The sequence below is a fragment of the Bombina bombina genome, chromosome 1 (genome assembly GCF_027579735.1).
Source record: "Bombina bombina isolate aBomBom1 chromosome 1, aBomBom1.pri, whole genome shotgun sequence".
Classification (NCBI taxonomy): domain Eukaryota; kingdom Metazoa; phylum Chordata; class Amphibia; order Anura; family Bombinatoridae; genus Bombina; species Bombina bombina.
Genome location: NC_069499.1, coordinates 1,265,436,750 through 1,265,457,203, shown reverse-complemented (window position 1 = coordinate 1,265,457,203; position 20,454 = coordinate 1,265,436,750). Strand labels below are relative to the sequence as shown.

The 20,454-nt window shown below is 37.6% G+C and overlaps 1 protein-coding gene across 1 annotated transcript in view; it reads right to left on the bottom strand.

Moving 5' to 3' along the window:
- CIBAR2 (CBY1 interacting BAR domain containing 2) overlaps positions 1–624 on the bottom strand; it is a 160,838-nt gene extending 160,214 nt beyond the window's left edge. The window contains exon 1 of the mRNA XM_053701073.1: positions 493–624. Coding sequence (XP_053557048.1) covers positions 493–512 — 20 coding nt within the window. The 5' untranslated portion in view covers positions 513–624. The remainder of the gene's footprint in view (positions 1–492) is intronic.
- Between the last annotated feature and the right edge of the window lie 19,830 nt (positions 625–20,454).

The following is a 20,454-nucleotide window of genomic DNA, read 5'->3' as shown; positions in this document are numbered from 1 at the left end:
GTTATTATTTTTATTATTTTTTTGCATTTAAAAACGAGTTCTATAAAACAGTGTGTTGGTTGGCAGCAAATCCCTTAGTTCATGTTAGTTCATGACTCTCAATTTAGAGAAACTAACTGAATATTCGCAATCCCCCCCTTTTTTTGTCTCATTGCTACAACAAATAGACACCAGATGATTCAGCAAAGTGCAGGATGGTTATTCTATCAGGGAACAATTGATGCAGCAATTTCTGTGCTATTCAAAATTATTTTGAATTAAAGAAGCAGGGAAGTCGTCAGTTTATTGCCTAACAGGATAAAATTGCCCCTCAGGCAAAGTTGGCACTCTGTATACTCGCGATACCATAGTGCTGTTTATAATTATAACACTACGCTAGTTAGCTGGATCTAGATGTGGTAAACGTACATAGTAGTTCCAAAACATGTAAAATGCAGCACAGCTGTAAAATCATACAAACGCTCTCAAATGTCAGGAAGCGCCAAACCGTACCTTGACAGAACGAGGTTCATGTTGAGACCCTGGGATTAGAAGCAGGGGGTGCAAGTTGTCTGTGATTGAATTTCCTCTGAAAAATAAAATGTAACTTCCAGCCAGGACTCCGGCATCAGCAGCGAAGCATATCCCAGGACCCTTGCTGGGCTAAAGCTTCTCTCCCAGGTTGCTATAGTAACTTTACTAACAAACCAGCAGAGTTGAGGAGTGGCAGGAACAGTCTCCAGGCAACAATACCAGCGATTGCACTGCTATGCAGATCTGATGACAACACTGAATGGAATCCACTGTCTTTTATACACTGGGTCCTCTTTAATTTTACACTGAAATAATAGTGCACTTTTATTGTCATCATTTTAATATACTTTAATAACAAACCACATTTCACAAGTTATTCATTTCAGTGCCACAGTTGAATACCGTATTATTATTCGTATACAACATTGAGGGTTAAGCAATTTTGTATATTAAAACGTTTCTAGACTTTATTGTTCGTTATTTTCTTCTTTTAACATATACAAAGAATAACAGGGTTTTAACAATGCTTGAGGTTGTAATGAAATAGATTTATTAAAAATAAACTTTTATTATGAATCTTTAAACGACTTGCAGAACTTTTATGTTGTGAGGCTGCTGCAGTGGTCAGTAGTTAGACTCCAAATAATGTGTCTATACTCATGAAGTTAGACACTTTTTCGTTATTCATTATTCAAAATCTAATGGGGATTTCCATGTTAAATAAAAACAAAGAAAAAATATGAAAAATAAGCTTTGTGTCACTTAATGACTACTACCCAACCATTCCCCATGATAATATCAAAGTTACTAATCTAACTTGGGGATTTAGATCCCTCAGGAGCCCCCTGAATGCACTGCCCCTATCCACTCATATATGTGATAATGCAAAGGCACACATCATATAAACATCTGTCCTATAAAAACTAGACTTTGTGTCACTTAGTAACCCCCAGAGAGTGCAAAATCCAATGACACCAAAGTCAAGACCCTAACTTTGGAATAGGACCGCTCAAGAGCCCCCTTAATGCACTGCCCCTATCCACTCTCATAGGTGATACATACATCATATAAGCACATCCCATACAACAACTAGGCTTTGTGTCACTTAGTGACTACTACACAAGTATACCCCATAATGAGCATAATCAAATGACACCAAATACCCTAACTTGGGGATAGAACCCTTTAAAAGCCCCCTGAATGCACTGCCCCTGTTGAGATATAAACTGAAAGTCCTCTTACAGTGTTGTAGCCTATATACATTGTTTATGTTATGTTGTTACCTCCTCCTGACACAGGAAGCAGAAGCAGTGTAGTATAATAAAGACATAGAAGCAAAAAGTGCTTGTGTGATTTTTCCTCCATCTTTATATAAAATAATTTATATATCCGGTTATCCTACCCTAATAATAACCGAATGGCAACAGGTAATGGGCCCAGGAGGGATGCAGGAAACCGATGGAGCAGACTTTGCTTTGATGGAGATGAAAAGATTTATGAACTTTGGGAGACTAAATTCTTGGGACATCTGAGATTGCTGAAGCTGAAAGAAACCATCCTGAGTGTGCCTGCAGAAACTGAAGAGGAGGATGAAGATCACAGTAAGAATGAGGAAGCTTATGCTGAATTAATTCAGTGTTTAGATGATAAAAGTTTGTCTCTGATTATGAGAGAAGCAGCTGATGATGGAAGAAAGGCTCTTCAAATATTGAGAGACTATTATGCAGGTAAAGGAAAGCCCCGCATAATTAGTTTATACACTGAACTGGCATCTCTTCAGAAAACTGTAAATGAGAGTGTGACAAATACGTGCAGAGACAGCCATTACAGCTCTGAGAAATGCTGGAGAAACATTAAGTGACGGATTGTTGATTGCAATGGTTTTGAAAGGTTTGCCTGAATCATTTAAACAGTTTGCCATACACATTACACAGGGTGATGGAAAAGTAACTTTTGCAGAGTTTAAAAAACAGTTGAGAAGTTTTGAGGATACTGAAAAATACTGCACTAGTACAAATGAAGATAATGTGTTAAAAGTGAGTAACACAGGGGGGAACTTCCGGGTGGCGGCCATCATAGGTCGCTCAATTGCTAGCTCCTATAAGCTTCATCACTAATCTGCTTCTAATCAACCTTTACAAAAGCCATCGCTCAGCTATTTGCATCGTAAGAGATACTACTCAAGAAGCTTGACAACTAGTACTAACTACTATCAAAATTGAGGCACGCTGCGATTGACCGGAATCATTTTGAGGTTGAGGCCTCCTAATCAACCCCCCGGCAGAGCACCCTTGGGTCTCTGTCGTTAGAAGGTACCTGAACAGTATTGACTCTATACTCACTAAGCGGGGATTCACTTATCAACAAGATGGAACACGGAGAGGCTCTCCTACTTGAAAGAATCACCATTCTTCTCAATGATCACTTCATACAACTAATGAGGGATATAGATGCAGCTTGGGGAAATGGCGGTACTCATACTCAACAGCACAGTACAGGCGCAGCTACAGCGGTGAAACCTAAGCCGGAGTCTCCTAAAGAGTGCAACATACCGATAAAACGACGGGCCGAGACTCCTCCAACATGCCTAGGCTACAGAGAAAGAGTGAGGGTTCTTACTGCTACAGAGGCACATGAGAGATTGGACACGGCGGCCTGCACTTTGCCTTCCAAACTTTTTACCGCCCCACTTTCGGCCCCTGGGAAGATTCCAAGACGACCGGCTCTGAGGAAAAGAAAGCCCGCTGTTCGGGCACAGCAGGTCAAGAAGCCACTATCTTGTGCGGTAAATACGGCTGTATCCCGCTCTTCTTACAACCGATCGAGCGATTCAGGCACACAGGCGTTTTTTGCAAGGGGATACCTTCAGTCAAGTAGGCTAATCTATTCAGTCCTCTATAGCGCTCCTGCATACCCAGCGTCCCATGTCATTGACCTGAGAACCGGAGTGGGATAGAAGTCAAAATACATGCATGACTTTTGGGGGTGCTCAGGGGACCCTTCACAGATCTTAGAATACCGGAACACTTTCAACCGTACGGACTTTCTCATATGTGGCTGGGGACCAGGACTACACTAAAACCGTACCTAACTCTCATCCCAAGATAGAGGTTAAACAGTTGTGGACTTATGTTTGTTCTCCCTGATACCATTAGGATATGTTTTTCACAGTTAATGTTAGTCATATGTTTGCTGCAAGCATAGCTCATTTGTTCCCCATATACTTTTGTACTAACAGTGCACCGGAACATTTACACCCATATGGATTTCCTGTCCAATGTCTAGAGACTAAGACTGCACTAGAACTGAATATCATTCTCACCCCGTGATATGGGATACACAGCTGTACTCCTATGTTTGCTTACCCAAATATCATTCAGACGTGTTTTGGTAATGCATGGTCTCCACTTACTTAGATGTAATAGTTTTATCACAACAATATTCTGCTCCAATGGCACTTGATTGCTCTTATAGATGTCCAGTGTATATACTCCTGACAGGGAGATTAGTTGTTAACAACATCTGTTTTTATTTTATACCTGTGTGCATGGGGGCTTATGAGTGTGAATGTGAAAGTTTTATTTAGTAATCATCTTTTCCTTTATGCTGGGTTCATGGTTCAGATGGTGTCATTTTGTAACCCTCATAAATTTTATACACAATATTACTAGCTGGGGTCTGTAGACATATGCTCTTTTTTTGCTATGAGGGCGGCTTTTTCTTGTAGCCATCATATTCTGCCATCTTTCTCCCGTGGGGAAGTAACTTGGGATGAGCTGGGAAGCTGACATTTTCAAGTGCTTCTGGAAGTTTATGTATCGTGGGGGGGAGGTCTGCTGCCTGCGGCCGAGGTAGTGGATTCTCCCTTGTCTTTACTGATGCCAACCCTATTTAATTCAAATTAAACCAACCTAGTATGCAACATTTGCAGATATTTTTAACTGCTTAGCCGCACTAATACCCTACCCAGCTATTCCTATATATCTTTCTACCCTTATTGTAGGCAATCTAACTCACCCGCTGAATCGTGTGCAGTTTAACCTAGTATTAGTTCACTTGAGATAACCTTTTCTCATAATTTTTATATAACATCAAAGCAACCTTTATGCTCCCATGCTCTGCGTTGAGGAGTAGGATTACCCCCTTACATTTTATTATTTTAATCTTTTATAATCTATCCTCAGTATCAGCGCTAAAGCGATTTTTCAGTGTAGGTAGAGCCTCCATAGTCTATTATTATAATGCTTCCTCTGCAACTTACCATACTCCCCTATCTTTATACCATTTTACCCCATATCAAGCGCTTTTCAGAGCCATATAATGTTTGCATAATATACTAAAACCAAGCAGGTACCATTTTCTCTTCCACCCCATATTATTCATACTTCACTAAAACTAAATCATATAAAAAAAAAAAAACCTCCCCAGAAAACTAAAAATCTGAGGTATTTCAGCAGGGACCCAAGAGAGGTCTCATTATTTCAGTCTACCTTCTCCTATTTATGCCCACCTTTAAACATTTGAGGCCCAAAAGTGGTCTTTCGAGTCTGGTTTAGAAGGTTTTACAGTGCACAGGCAATAGGTATTAATGCAGTTAATTTAATCGGTTAAGTATGCTTTTGTTGAACCACAAAATTAGTGTGCACATACTGTTCTTATTGTACTTACGTATGGAATATGTTGTATGTGTATATTGTAATACTTTTCGTATTGTGAGCCTGTTTAATTACCTCAATAAAAAAAATAAAAAAATTATTTCTTAAGAAAAAAAAAAAAGTGAGTAACACAACTTCAAGATTTAAAGTGAGAAATTACTCTAACATTTGGCCAGATTACAAGTTTTGTGTTATGAGCGGCTTGGTACTAACTTGCAAGTTATTTCCACCTCTCACCTCCCTATAGCGCTGCTATTACAGGTTTGCAAAAACCCGGCGTTAGCAGGCAATATTGCAGCGTTGAGCTCCATACCGCACACAAATACCAGTGCTGCTTTGAGCTGGTTTTACGTGCTTGTGCACGATTTCCCCATAGACATCAATAGGGAGAGCCGGCTAAAAAAAAGCCTAACACTTGCAATAAAGGAGCGTAAAGCTCCGTAACGTAGCCCCATTGATTCCTATGGGGAAAGAAAAGTTATGTTTACACCTAACACCCTAACATAAACCCTGAGTCTAAACACCCTTAATCTGCCGCCCCCCGACATCGCCACCACCTACATTACACTTATTAACCCCTAATTTGCAGCCCCCAATGTCGCCGCCACCTAACTACACTTATTAACCCCTAATCTGCTGCCCCCAATGTCGTCGCTACCTACCTATACTTATTAACCCCTAATCTGCTGCCCCCAACATCGCCGCCGCCACTATACTAAAGTTATTAACCCCTAAACCTCTGGCCTCCCACATCACTAACACTAAATAAATATATTAACCCCTAAACCTAACACTAAGTGTAACCCTTAGACCTCTAACTTTAATATAATTAAAATAAATCTAAATAAAAATTACTATCATTAACTAAATAATTCCTATTTAAAACTAAATTCTTACCTGTAAAATAAACCCTAAGCTAGCTACAATATAACTAATAGTTACATTGTAGCTAGCTTAGGTTTTATTTTTATTTCACAGCTAAGTTTGTATTTATTTTAACTAGGTAGAATAGTTAGTAAATAGTTAACTATTTACTAGCTACCTACTTAAAATAAATAAAAATTTACCTGAAAAATAAAACCTAACCTGTCTTACACTAACACCTAACATTACACTACAATTAAATAAATTACATTGATTAACTAAATTACACAAAATAAAAAATAAATGATCAAATATTTAAACTAATTACACCTAATCTAATAGCCCTATCAAAATAAAAAAGCCCCTCCCAAAATAAAAAAAAACCTAGCCTAAACTAAACTGCCAATATCCCTTAAAAGGGCCTTTTGCAGGGCATTTCCCCAAAGAAATCCGCTCTTTTACCTGTAAAAAAATACAAACAACACCCCAACAGTAAAACCGACCACCCGCACAACCAAACCCCCCAAATAAAACCCTATCTAAATAAACCTAAGCTCCCCATTGCCCTGAAAAGGGCATTTGGATGGGCATTGCCCTTAAAAGGGCATTTAGCTCTTTTTCCTTGCCCAAACCCCTAATCTAAAAATAAAACCCACCCAATAAACCCTTAAAAAAACCTAACACTAACTAACCCCGAAGATCCACTTACAGTTTTTGAAGACCGGACATCCATCCTCAACAAAGCCGGGAGAAGTCTTCATCCAAGCGGCAAGAAGCCCTCAACGAAGCCGGGAGAAGTCTTCATCCAAGCGGCAAGAAGTCGTCTTCCAGACGGGCAGAAGTCTTCATCCAGACGGCATCTTCTATCTTCATCCTTCCGACGCAGAGCGGGTCCATCTTCAAGACATCCGTCGCGGAGCTTCCTCTTCTTTTGAATCCTCTTGAAGAATGAAGTTTCCTTTAAATGACGTCATCCAAGATGGCGTCCCTTGAATTCCGATTGGCTGATAGAATTCTATCAGCCAATCGGAATTAAAGGTGAAAAAATCCTATTGGCTGATGCAATCAGCCAATAAGATTGAGCTTCAATCCTATTGGCTGATCCAATCAGCCAATAGGATTAAGCTTGCATTCTATTGGCTGATTGGGTGGGTTTTATTTTTAGATTATGGGTTTGGGCAAGGAAAAAGAGCTAAATGCCCTTTTAAAGGCAATGCCCATCCAAATGCCCTTTTCAGGGCAAGGTGGAGCTTAGGTTTATTTAGATAGGGTTTTATTTGGGGGGTTTGGTTGTGTGGGTGGTGGGTTTTACTATTGGGGTGTTGTTTGTATTTTTTTTTAATTTTTTTTACAGGTAAAAGAGCTCATTTCTTTGGGGCAATGCCCCGCAAAAGGCCCTTTTAAGGGCTATTGGCAGTTTAGTTTAGGCTAGGTTTTTTTTTTTTTTTTTTGGGGAGGCTTTTTTATTTTGATAGGGCTATTAGATTAGGTGTAATTAGTTTAAATATTTGATCATTTCTTTTTTATTTTGTGCAATTTAGTGTTTTTTATTTCTTGTAATTTAGTTAATTGTATTTAATTAATGTAATTTATTTAATTGTAGTGTAATGTTAGTGTATGACAAGTTAGGTTTTATTTTACAGGTAAATTTGTATTTATTTTAACTAGGTAGCTAGTAAATAGTTAATAACTATTTACTAACTATTCTACCTAGTTAAAATAAATACAAACTTAGCTGTGAAATGGCTAGATTACGAGTTGTGCGTTAGGGTAAAAAGCAGCGTTAACAGGTCCTAACGCTGCTTATTTACGCCCGCTGATATTATGAGTCTTGCAGGTTTAGGGGAACAGCACACTTTTTTGGCCTTACCGCAAAACGACTTACGTAAACTTTGTAAAGTCTTTTTTCTATGGGACTTCCATAGCGCTGATATTACGAGTCTGTCCTCGGAGGCCAAAAAGTGAGCTGTACACCCTCTACCTCCAAGATCCCTAATGCATTTAAAAGTCAGTAGTTAAGAGTTTTATGGTACAACGCCGTAACATAAAACTCATAACTAAAGTGCTAAAAAGTACACTAACACCCATAAACTACCTATTAACCCCTAAACCGAGGCCCTCCCGCATCGCAAACACTAAAATAAATGTTTTAACCCCTAATCTGCCGCTCCGGCCATCGCCGCCACTATAATAAACATATTAACCCCAAAACCGCCGCACTCCCGCCTCGCAAACACTAGTTAAATAATATTAACCCCTAATCTTCTATCCCTAACATTGCCGCCACCTACCTACATTTATTAACCCCTAATCTGCCGTCCCCAACGTCGCCGCCACTATATCAAATGTATTAACCCATAAATCTAAGTCTAACCCTAACCCTAACACCCCCTAACTTAAATATAATTTAAATAAATCTAAATAAAAATTAATATTATTACCTAAATAATTCCTATTTAAAACTAAATACTTACCTATAAAATAAACCCTAAGCTAGCTACAATATAACTAATAGTTACATTGTAGCTATCTTAGCGTTTATTTTTATTTTACAGGCAAGTTTGTATTTACACAAACATAGCAAGAGAGTGGATTCCCCAAATTGAGGGGTTTCCAAAAGTCTAGGCTTAATCAGCACAACCGTTAGTAATAACAACTCAAGAGACATAAGTGTCAAAAATATAAAAAATATCCTTTAATAAATCACACAATTCACAGACATACCACATTCATGCATGGGATCCCAGTAATAAAAAGTCAATAGACTGAGAGCAAACTTCTGGTGCACCAGGGTGAACTAGATACGTATATATATTAACCAGTGGTATTAGATATTTGTAATCCACAAAAGAGATAGTTCCATATCTTTAGAGTCCCCAAAGTGCCGCTCTGCTGAACTAGCCAGACCAAACCCTTGACCCAAAAACATTAATCGAATCACCTTTCAAAGCATACTTTTTCAAGCCGTGTGTGTTATTCACAGGTGCATCAATTGGTATTTCCTTCTTGACCACATTTGGTAAATAGTACTACCTGTGTTTGTAGTGCCAACGGCAGGATCTTCAATGCTTACATGGAGCGCGGTCTTACAGGGCAGGTCGGGGCTAGTCGGGATCCAATGCTGTGGAAACAAAAAAGAGAGGCTGCAAAGCACCGACGAGTCTGGACGCTCGTTTCACTCCTTCACATAGTGCAGCGTGGAGCTTCTTCCGGGTGCTGACGTCACCTAAATTAGAGTGTCCTTTTATTGGTGCATGGTATTTACCGGTCGTTGATTGATTCGTTGCTCTTCTTGTCAATCATGCTTTAGTTATTTACAAAGTAGCAAGACTCATCCGATAAATGTAGCACTTCAAAACGTAATGTTTGTTGCAAATATTTTTTGTCCAATTTCTTACGTGAAGTATAGCAAGCTTAATACCATAAAGGAAAAGCAAAAAAGCCAAACATTCATACAGCCATTCACAATACACACGAACAACCATAATTAAAAACAAAACTTTAATCTTTATTTATTTCATAAGTGTTTCTCTTAATTCTTTCAAATCTTGCTTTATTTCTTACATATAGTATAACTTTGTGCGTGTATATATACAATTTTTTAATCATGAAAAAAGAGCTATCCTCAATTTACTTTAGCGCTTGTGCTGCTTTTTCAAAAAGGATATATATAAAAGCTACATTCAAATAGATTCCAAATTATTTAGAAATTATTTAACTGGTCGATGTACAAACAGAGGGGGTTTCAGACCAAAAAGGAAGCGAATTCCAACTTCTCATTAAGTCCATTTGGTGATAATCTATTCAATCTATACATCCATCTTGTCTCTTTTTGTAATAAAATTGTGTCAATATCACCTCCACGGTTACTTAACTTAACAGACTCTATGCCAATAAATTGGAGACCATCAGTTTTAGATCCATGAAATTGTGCAAAATGCCTTGCAACTGGGCTGTCTATATCACAATGCTTAATGTCGTCTCTATGTTCAGTAATGCGAGATCGTAGCTCTCTAAAAGTTTTTCCTACATAAAACTTTTTACACGAACAAAAGAGAAGATATATTACTCCTTTAGTAGAGCAATTGATAAAGGAATTGATCTTATACGTAATCCCTGTATTAGTACAGAATGTCTTGGTTCTACACATAAATTGGCAACATACACAGTGGCTACAAGGTGAACTTCCAACCATTTTATGGGCAGCTTGTTCTAGCCAATTGCCTGTAGGGACTTTATTAAATTCACTCTTAACCAGAATGTCTTTTAAGTTATTAGGCCTTCTCGCAGTCATAAGTGGGTAATCACCCACATATTCATTGAGTGTGTTATCATTAGTCAAAAGGTGCCAGTTTTTCCCTAGGATAGATCTTACCTTACCCCAGTATGTGTTATACTTAGTGATAAATCTGATCTTATTCTCTTCTTTTTTATTTTGTTTGTTTTGGTAAAGAAGATCTTTTCTATTCTGCTGTGATGCTCTGAATAGTGCTCTTTTTACACACCTCTTTGAGTATCTTCTTTCGAGGAAACGAGTCATCATCTCTTTCGCCTGTTTTCTGAAAACATGATCCTCAGAGCAAATTCGGCGCAAGCGCAGAAATTGCCCATAGGGTATACCTCGCTTCAAATTTTCAGGATGGTGGCTCGTTCCTAAAAGTAAATTGTTAGTTGCAGTTGGCTTACGAAAAACTTCAGTTACCAATATCCCTTCCTTTTTACTTATTTTCAAATCTAAAAAATCAATTGAATTGTAATTATAATTACATGTAAGAAAAATATTTTTGTCGTTTGAGTTAAGCAAAGTGACAAACTGAAGCAAGTCAGATTCACTACCATCCCATAATAGGAGGATATCGTCCACATATCTTATCCACAGGGCTACATGTGCACCAACTATCTCAGCAAGTTCACTAAAGACAGTCTGATCTTCCCATCCACCAAGATGTAGGCATGCGTAAGTTGGTGCACATGTAGCCCCCATGGCTGTTCCTCGTTTTTGTCTGTAACATTTTCCATCAAACAAAAATCTATTGTTTTCCAGAATAAATTTCAATAATTGTATTACAAAATCAGTGTGTTTTTTGTACCCCATTCCTCTTGTACTCAGGAAATGTTCACATGTCTCAAGTCCAATAGAGTGGGGGATAGAGGAATAGAGGGATTCGACGTCCAAAGACACCAGCAAGGTCTCATCAGTAACATTAATCCCATCCAATTTTTTTATTACATCAGTTGAGTCTTGCACAAATGTGCGCAAATCTTTCACAAATGGTTGCAAAAATGTATCAACATAATTACTAATACCCTCTGTGGGGCCCCCGATCCCAGAGATGATTGGGAGGCCTGGAGGTTTTTGGATCGACTTATGTAACTTTGGAATCCAGTAATATACTGGTACTTTTGGTTTATGGTTGAAAAGGAAAGTGAATTCCTGACCTGTAATCAGGTTATTCCTTCGAGCATCATTCAACATAAATAGTAATTCATTATGTGATTTATGAAAATCTTCAATTGAAGATTTTTCATACTGAGTTGTGTCTAATAATTGTCGTCTTGCTTCCTTTTTTTTTTTTTTTTTAAATATTATTTTTATTGATTTCACATACACAAACCGATTCAACAAAGTAAAAATTCTTACAGCATTTTGTAATAAATATATCATCTCTTCTAATAATTTAAGCAAAAATAAAATAAATACCTATATAATTATAGGTTACATCATGAAAGCATGTCAGGACCTTGAATGGGTCATATATGTACAAGAAAAAAGAAAAAAAAAAAAACCGTGTCTTAATTGACTTACAAACATGAATATGAACAAAATAGTACTCTCCATGTAATAAAACAATACTTAATCGAGATGAAAAGAAACCTTTTCCTTTTTAACTATCAGCTCAAGCATTCTCCCCCTGACCTAACCCATCGTCCGAATTATCAGGCATTCTAGTCTAAGATATGTCCAGGACTTAGGGGCATGTCATTCATCATTCTATAAAGACCACCTCCACCTCAAGCATACAAAATAAGTGCAACAAACAAAAACAACAACAAAAACAAAACAAAACAAGACAAGACAAGACAAAACAAAGCAAAACAAAAAAAAAAACAAAAAAAAAAAAACCCCCACATACACCCCCATCCCTTCATCCCCCTACCCCTCCTCCTCCGCCTCCACCGATGTCGCTACTTCTTCAATGCGGGTCGACCACCATCCGGGGTAATGACCTGCTAAGATATTTTGAAGGATGAAAGTAGAATTGCTTATTGGCTTAACTATTTGAATTTGGGTTTTATTCGGGAGTGATTTAATTACTCCCTCCCATTTAAAGAAAAAAGCCTGAATCTGATCACTATTTGTGACTGAAATATTATATTGTTCTAAGATTATTTGCATGATTACTGCTTTCTTAAATTCACTAAATTTGGGCGCATGTGTCGCTTTCCAATTCCTGAAAATGAGATTTCGAGCTAGTATCAGTATGGTATTTAACAATTTATAATCCTTACATCTCGTTGAATATCTAACTAGAAAAAAAATGTCTCGAGAGGTTATGATGAATGTAGGATTAACTGTCTGTTTGATCCAGAAGGATATTTTACCCCAAAATTGGGATATCTTGGGGCATAACCATAGACAGTGCAAGATATCTGCGTTCTCTTTACTACATCTTGTACATAAATGAACATTCTTAGACCAGATAAACATTTTACCAGGAGTAATATATACATTATATAAAATTTTTAAATGTGACTCGCGCCAAGCTGTAGGAACCCAAGAATCATAAATTATTTGAAGGCTTCCCTGTATATCCGATGCATCTAAATCTGTAAAAAAATTTAACCACAGTAACCGCATGTACGTGATTTGTCTTGCTTTATTACTAGAATTCAAAATTTTATAGAAAGTAGAGATGGAGAATTTACCTGCTTGAAATATTTTTATCCCGATTGCTAAAGGCCCCGTCGACCAATTTGGTTTAAATTCTTTTTGGAGATTTGCTACATAATGTCGGATCTGTAGGTAAGCATAAAAATCTTTACTTTGTATATCATACTTAGAACAAATAGAGCCAAATGAGTCAATTGTACCGTCTGATAACAACAGCTGTTTAACATAGTTTAGTCCCTTTCCCCCCCACCTCTTAAACACTTGAGCGTCATATCCTGGTTGAAACTCGGGATTTCCTTGAATTGGTAAAAATTCGGTTGCATATGGATTAACCTGAATTTCAAAGCAGTATTTTTGCCATGCCCAAACTACATTCTTAAATGTCAACAAATTATCAACATTGGCGGGCAACTTTTTAATTGGACAATGTAGCAGAGCCTTCAAATTAAATGGAGTAATAATACTTGACTCACACTGATAAAAGGTGAAATATTGTTTCTCAGTAATCCAGTCAATAGCGTACTTAAGTAGAGAAACCCAGTTATAATATTGAATGTTGGGAAATGCTAGACCTCCTGCCATTTTATCATTCATTAATCTTACCAGGGCAATCCGTGGTTTTGCCCCTTTCCATATAAATTTAGAAGCTAATTGATTGAATTTCAATACATCCTTATTTTTAAGCCTAAAAGCAATATTTTGTATGAGATACAATAATTTAGGAAATACTATTGTTTTGATAAACATAATACGTGGTATCAATGATATTGGGAGGTTAATCCAGCTTTCTAATTGATTTTGTATTATCTTCAGACAACTTGTTATATTTATATCATACCATTCAAGTGGGTTATTACTTAGGGCTATGCCTAGGTAATTTAAGTATTTAGTTTCTTTAAAAGGATGTCGGATACTGTTTTTAACTGGTTCTGATATCCATAATAATTCAGATTTAGTAAAGTTGATTTTATACCCGGATACTGGACTAAAAAGTTGCATGATAGATGTGAATTTCGGCAAATTAACTTCTAAGTTATTCAAAAACACCAGTAAGTCATCTGCATATAATGAGAGAATGAATTTATATTCCCCTATATTGATACCCTCTAATTGGTCCCGTAACATGATAGCCAATGGTTCGAGTGAGATGTTAAAAAGTAGGGGGGATAGTGGGCATCCCTGCCTTGTTCCTCTATGCAACGGGAATGAGTCTGTAGTTACATTATTTATAACTAAGGCAGATACTGGATTACTATATATGGATTGGATAAAATTACTAAAATATCCTCTGAACCCAAACTTCCCTATTGTCGTGAATAAGTGACTCCAACTTATGTAGTCGAATGCTTTCTCTGCGTCCAAAGCTATTATAGCAGCATCAGACCCTTTCCTACATTTCCTACATTTCCCTTGTGACTTATTCCAGAAGTAATCCAGGATAATCATAGATTCTTGATAGGACTTCTCCCTTGCATAAAACCGACCTGGTTCTCATGTATAATGCCTTGGAGAATTGGCTGTAATCTATTAGCTATAATTGATGTTAAAAATTTATAATCAGAATTAAGAAGCGAAATAGGTCTATACGAATCTACCAATTCTGGATCCTTTTTTTTCTTGAGTATAAGCACAACATTAGAAGCGGTAAAATATTTAGAGCATCCTATTTCTGAACTATAATATTTATTAAATAAACTACATAATGTTGGGGTCACCTCCTCCTGTAGAATTCTGTAGAACTCGACAGGGAGACAGTCTGGTCCGGCGGCCTTATTAAGTCTAGCTTGTTGGATAGCCAAATTTATTTCTTGTTCTGTAATGACTGCATTTAAATTTTGGAGATCTTCTTGTGAGATCCTAGGTAGAATAAGTTTGGACCAGAGCGCATCCCTGTCCCGGTCATGACATGGTTCTGCTTTATAGATCTCCTGGAAGTGGTTATAGAAAGCTTTTTGGATTTCTTCTGTCTGAATATATCTATTACCATTCTGCCTAATAGCAACAATTAAGTTGCTGTCTTTCGGTTTAGAAATTCTAGCCAGATATTTAGCCGCTCTTCCTGTAAACCCTCTATATAAAGCTTTTTGCTTTAACCCTTCTTGCATAGCTTTTTGTTTTAAAAAAATATCCCATTGGGTTTTAGCATTAATATATCTATTCCAGTTTCCCTTAGATCTAAAAGAAATATAGGCATTGTACTTGTTTCTAACTGTGTTGGAAAATTGTATTTCTTTTTGCTTAGTTTTTTTTTTGAGTCTACATAAATATGCTTTAATATGTCCTCTGAGTACAGCTTTAGCTGCTTCCCAATATGTTTCTGTTTTGTCTATGTAGCCTCTATTGAAGTTATGATATTCTATCCATTTATGCTTTAAAAAATTCTGGAACTGGCTATCTGAAACTAAGTAATTAGGAAAAAAAATTATATTATTACCTCCTTTTTTAAGTGCATTGGGACCAAATTCAAGTGAAATAATTGCATGATCAGACAGGAGAATATCTTTAATATCAGTCTTACACTCCAGCCCCATTAAGGCCTCTGAGATCAGAAATAAATCTATTCTAGAGAGACACTGATGACTTGAGGACATACAAGTATATCCCCTAGTATCAGGATGCTGAACCCTCCATATATCTTTTACTCCCAGTTGGGAACAGAATTTCTGCAAAATCCGTGTTTTTCTATCCCTTTTATATATATCCTTTCTTCCAGCTCTATCTAGGTTAGGAGAGGGGGTAAGATTTAAATCTCCGGCTATTATTAACTTTTGTCCAATATACTCTAATAACTTTTCAGTAAGACCATTCCAAAAGTGACCATCTACTACATTAGGCCCATAAACATTACAGATTATATAGGGGATAGAATTAATTTTTAATTTAAGAATTTGGAATCTCCCTCCCCTGTCATCTTCTAAACCTGTGATCTCATAGTCCAGCCGTTTACTAATCAGAATTGCTAGTCCTTTCTTCCTATTTTCCCCTGGGATAGCAATGACCTCTCCCACCCACTTCGTTTTTATTTTCATTATTTCTGGATCTTTTAAGTGAATTTCCTGGAGCATTACCAGGTCAGGTTTATGTAAGCCTAATTGCTTGATAATAGCTTTTCTCTTTCTTGGCGAGGTTATCCCGCCAACATTCCAGGACAAGAGATTTAGCGCTTTCATACTAAACTCCTATAATGATAACACTAATCCTAAGAGGTCTAAAAACCACGGCTCGGGGGAGGACAGGGAAGAGGGACAGCGGGAATAGAGGGAAAAAAAAACAAACAAAAAAAAAAAAACAAGCCCTATACTTACATCCATCCATCCTACACACACATCTATTCATTCTCTTGAAATCCATATATGCTAGTTCAAAATATCTTTAACACCAGATTTATGGTTCTTTGTTCATTGTATGCCCTGCTCCTTGCAAAAAGCCTGTGCCTCGCTGATGGTATTGAGTACCACCTGTGCACCATCCATTATTATTATTAGCTTAGCCGGATATATCATCCTCACATTATAAGCTGCTTTTAATAGCTTAGAACAGTAGGGTGACATCTCTTTACGTTTTGCCACCGTTTCGCTAGAGAAATCCTGAAAAATTAAAACTTTGGATTGCTCTATCATGAGAGGATAGACTTCCCTATATTGCCTAAGAAAATGTACCTTATCTTGAAAATTTAAGAACTTGACAATTATGGGTCTGGTAGAAGTGTTGTCTTTTCTCACCTGACGAGCTACACCTGTTCTGTGTACCCTTTCTATGTGAATTGGTGTATCAATATTAATTCCAAGACTCTGGGGGAGAGTGACTGTGATGAAATGCATCAGGTCCGTATAATTATTATCATCTGGAAGACCGATAATTCTCAGGTTATTACGCCTGGATCGGTCTTCCAGATCCTCCACCCTACTTTGTAATTTGTCAAGTCTCTTATTATATTCAAGATTAGTAGGTTCCATTATATTAATTTTATCTTCAATGTCTGAAATTCTAGTTTCTACCTCCAGAAGTCTTGTAGAAAATTGCCTAACTTCGGATGTAAGACTGTTTATGTCTTGCTTAATTTCCATTTTCATATCATTTAGTTGTGGAGTGATTATCTTAGTAATCTGACTTAAAAGTTCCTGCATATCAAACTGCATCTCAGATTGTGATTGTGATGTTTCTAGTATCTGTTTCGCTATTCTTTTTTCTCTCTGCTTAACAGGCATGTCAGAGGGAGAATTCTTGGCTGACAGTATAAATTTATCCATATATTTGAAATTTTATAAGCCCTGCTATATGGCCACTAGTGCTTACTGTGGTCACCTCAATTATTGTGTATCTTAAATAAGTGTATTAAGTGGAGCTAAATATGGTCCCCTCAGAAGGGGGGCAAAGTGTTGACAAAGAAAAAAATAGCAAAAAGCCAAGTGAGGAAGAAAGAGAAGAAGAGAGGAGAAAAGTAGCGATAGTACGTGATATTAATTATGTGAATTGAGCCCCACTAGGCTCAATATGTAGTGAAAGAGAAAAAAAAAGAAAAGCAAGAAGAGAAGAAGAGTGAGAAAAAAAGGAAAAAAAGTGAATGAAAAATAGGAGCGGCCTATATAGAGGGTGTAATCAATACTTTATATACTTAGTACCTCAAAAGCCTGTTCACGTTACTAAATTTTATAGAAAAAAAAAAGAGTTCTAAATATGAATTTAAATCAATTCTGAATTAAGGAGCAGATACATATTCCCCTTGAATTGTTTTAACAAACATAATAGTTCTTGCAGAAATATTATCTCAACCAGTACAAATGAAAGTCTAACTATATCAGTCCTACAACACTCTTAGTCTTATATATAGGATAATTCAAGCATGCATATATATTAAAATGATTTTGGTCTTTAGAATTGAATTCAGGATTTAAAGAATACAATATATCAACAACCTATAAGTCTGCTCAGTGGATACGTGTTCTAATGCCAACAAGTATCCACAAGGCAGCCATTATCCTCCAAACTACCAGATAACAAAAAACAGAACACAAAAAAAAAAAATAAACGGAAGGAAATATTATCCTCAGCCTATAGCTTATAGAATACTGCTGTAATAACTTAACTCCCTAAATATAGCGTTTTTAAGTATACTATGTCAACAAGATGAATTGTCCACAGATATAAATATTTGTAGAAAGAAGCACTCTGAGTCTTTACTTATTCAGATAGGGGTTATAGCAAATGGAAGAGGGAGAGACGCCAATACTATACTTTATCTCGGCGTCGTCTTCAGCGCCTCGACTCCCTCTGTTATCCCCATTTGATATAGAGTCCCGCTTTGGAAGTCCCTTCCCTCCTGGGACCGGCTGAACAACACTGAACTCCCAGCTCAAACAGCCTAGTTTCGAAAAGAATCTTTTGGTACTACTCCACGACAAGCAACAGTGTTATCGTATGCTCCGCTGAAACCCGTCAGCGTGCTTCTGTGCGTGTCCCACGTACAGCGGACTTCCCGTACCTGGAGTTCCGCCCTCTAGATCAGCCTTTGCCTGCGAATACCTCCGTGCCAGTTCTTCTCCTCTATTCAAAGCCCCGTTACGAGCTCGACACTCAGCCTCAGCCTTGTCCTGCCAGATGCGATATTCACGGGAGCTCTGCAGACACCGTCACCTTCAGGGGTCAAGAGACTGTAAGCCATCAGGGATGTGCCTCGGGCCTTCGCTCACCAGGGAGCATTCAGAATTCCTACCGCCCGCTATAAGACAGGTATGCTCTGTATCAATTTAACCTCAGTGCTCACCAGGGAGCGGTCAGTTGCTAGAACAGTGATATAGAGCCATATCCCATGCGTATTTATGAAATGGGTAGTGAAGTGTCCATGTTTTGCCTGCCTTCTTAGATAAATCGTATTTAAACAGGAGGCTACAATTCATCACACTGCTGTAACTTCAAATCGGTCAGTTTATAGCATAAAAAGCAGCAGCGAGAGTACAAAAGAAAAGGCCAGCTTTCCGCAACCTTTAACTGTCTATGAGGGAGACCTGTACCTCCTGATATTGCTTAGGCTGTTAATTGTAGCACTTCCAAGAGAACTTGTTACATTTTATCAGGAGAGTTCTTAGGAAACTTTGTAACAAGTTGCTTCAGCCACGAAGCCAATAGATGCCTGCGGTAGACTTCCCCTCCAGGGACCAGGTGATCCTATGCCCAGACCAGCAGCATTCACGGTCAAGGGACGCTTGGAGGTGAGGATTGTTGGTTGGAGCACAAACAGGGAGCACAGCGTGCAGCACCTTGCTTACTCCTCCCCTCAGCCGGAAGTCAAGCCACCCCTGAATGTCTTGCTTCCTTAATATAATACTCTTGGCTTAGGATAACGATGTTGCCGCCCTTATCCACAGGCTTTATGACCAGTTCCTGATGATTGGTCAGTTCTTTTAAAGCCTTGCGTTCAGCCCTAGTAAGGTTGTCATTCACAACCTTTGTGTTCTTAATTTGTTCTAGCTCCCGAGATACATTTTGTACAAAGATTGAAATATTGGGAATGGCGGAAAAAGAGGGCATGTAGGTTGATTTTTTCTTTAAGTCAGTTTTTGGAAGGATATCGATATTTTGTGTACTCTGCTCATAAAGCAGAGTTTCTAAACTATCAAGAGCATCTCTTTCTTTATTACATGTTAGATTGATTTGAACTTTCGGTGTCATGATCTTTTTCAAGGCTAATTTTCTCGCAAACAAGTGAAGATCTTTGGTTACTTCAAACAAATCTAAATTATTAGATGGACAGAAACTTAGGCCTTTTTCCAATACCTTAACATGTGCATTATTCAAAGGGAACGAGGAAAGGTTGACAATACCCATTTTTTGTGGGGAAGGGGGGGGGCCGAGGAGTGAACTAGTCATTCCATTTAGTTGAATCTCATCCTGTTTCTGGTCATCATATATTGACCTTGATTGCGTCTGTTCTCCCTCCCTCTCCCTCCTCTCCTGTTTTGAGTTTGTCCACCCGTGTCTCCTCCTCCCACCTCGTCTGGTCCTACGCCTAAAGGGTGCATCTGTGAATTATCATTACCGTTCTTATTTTCACCATCTGAATCTATGTCAGAATTGTCAGTACCTGAATCGTAAAAATTCCTACTATTGATCCTATTCCTATATATGTATACTTTATTTTTCCTGTAATCTTCCTGATCCCTTATCAGTTTTCTCCTTTTTTGTGATTTTAACTCACTCTGTAACTTTTCTATAAGTTTTTGTGTCTCTTTATTGAGTTTTTCAAAAGAAGAGTCACTTTCAAATTTCTGTAGACATTCATATATATCATCAACATCTTTTTTACAGTTCTCCAACTTTTTCCCATCTTCCTCAATAATTAATGCAATTAAGTCAAGCGAACATTTTGATAATATTTCGTTCCATTTAACCACAAAATCATTGTCTGCGTCAACACCTCGGAGATTAATGCCAGGGTCCAAACGGATTCTTAGGCCTCTTGGAATTATCTCCATTTTAAGATAATTGGTGAGACTCTGATGTTCCCATTTAATTTTTACATATTTAGTAAGT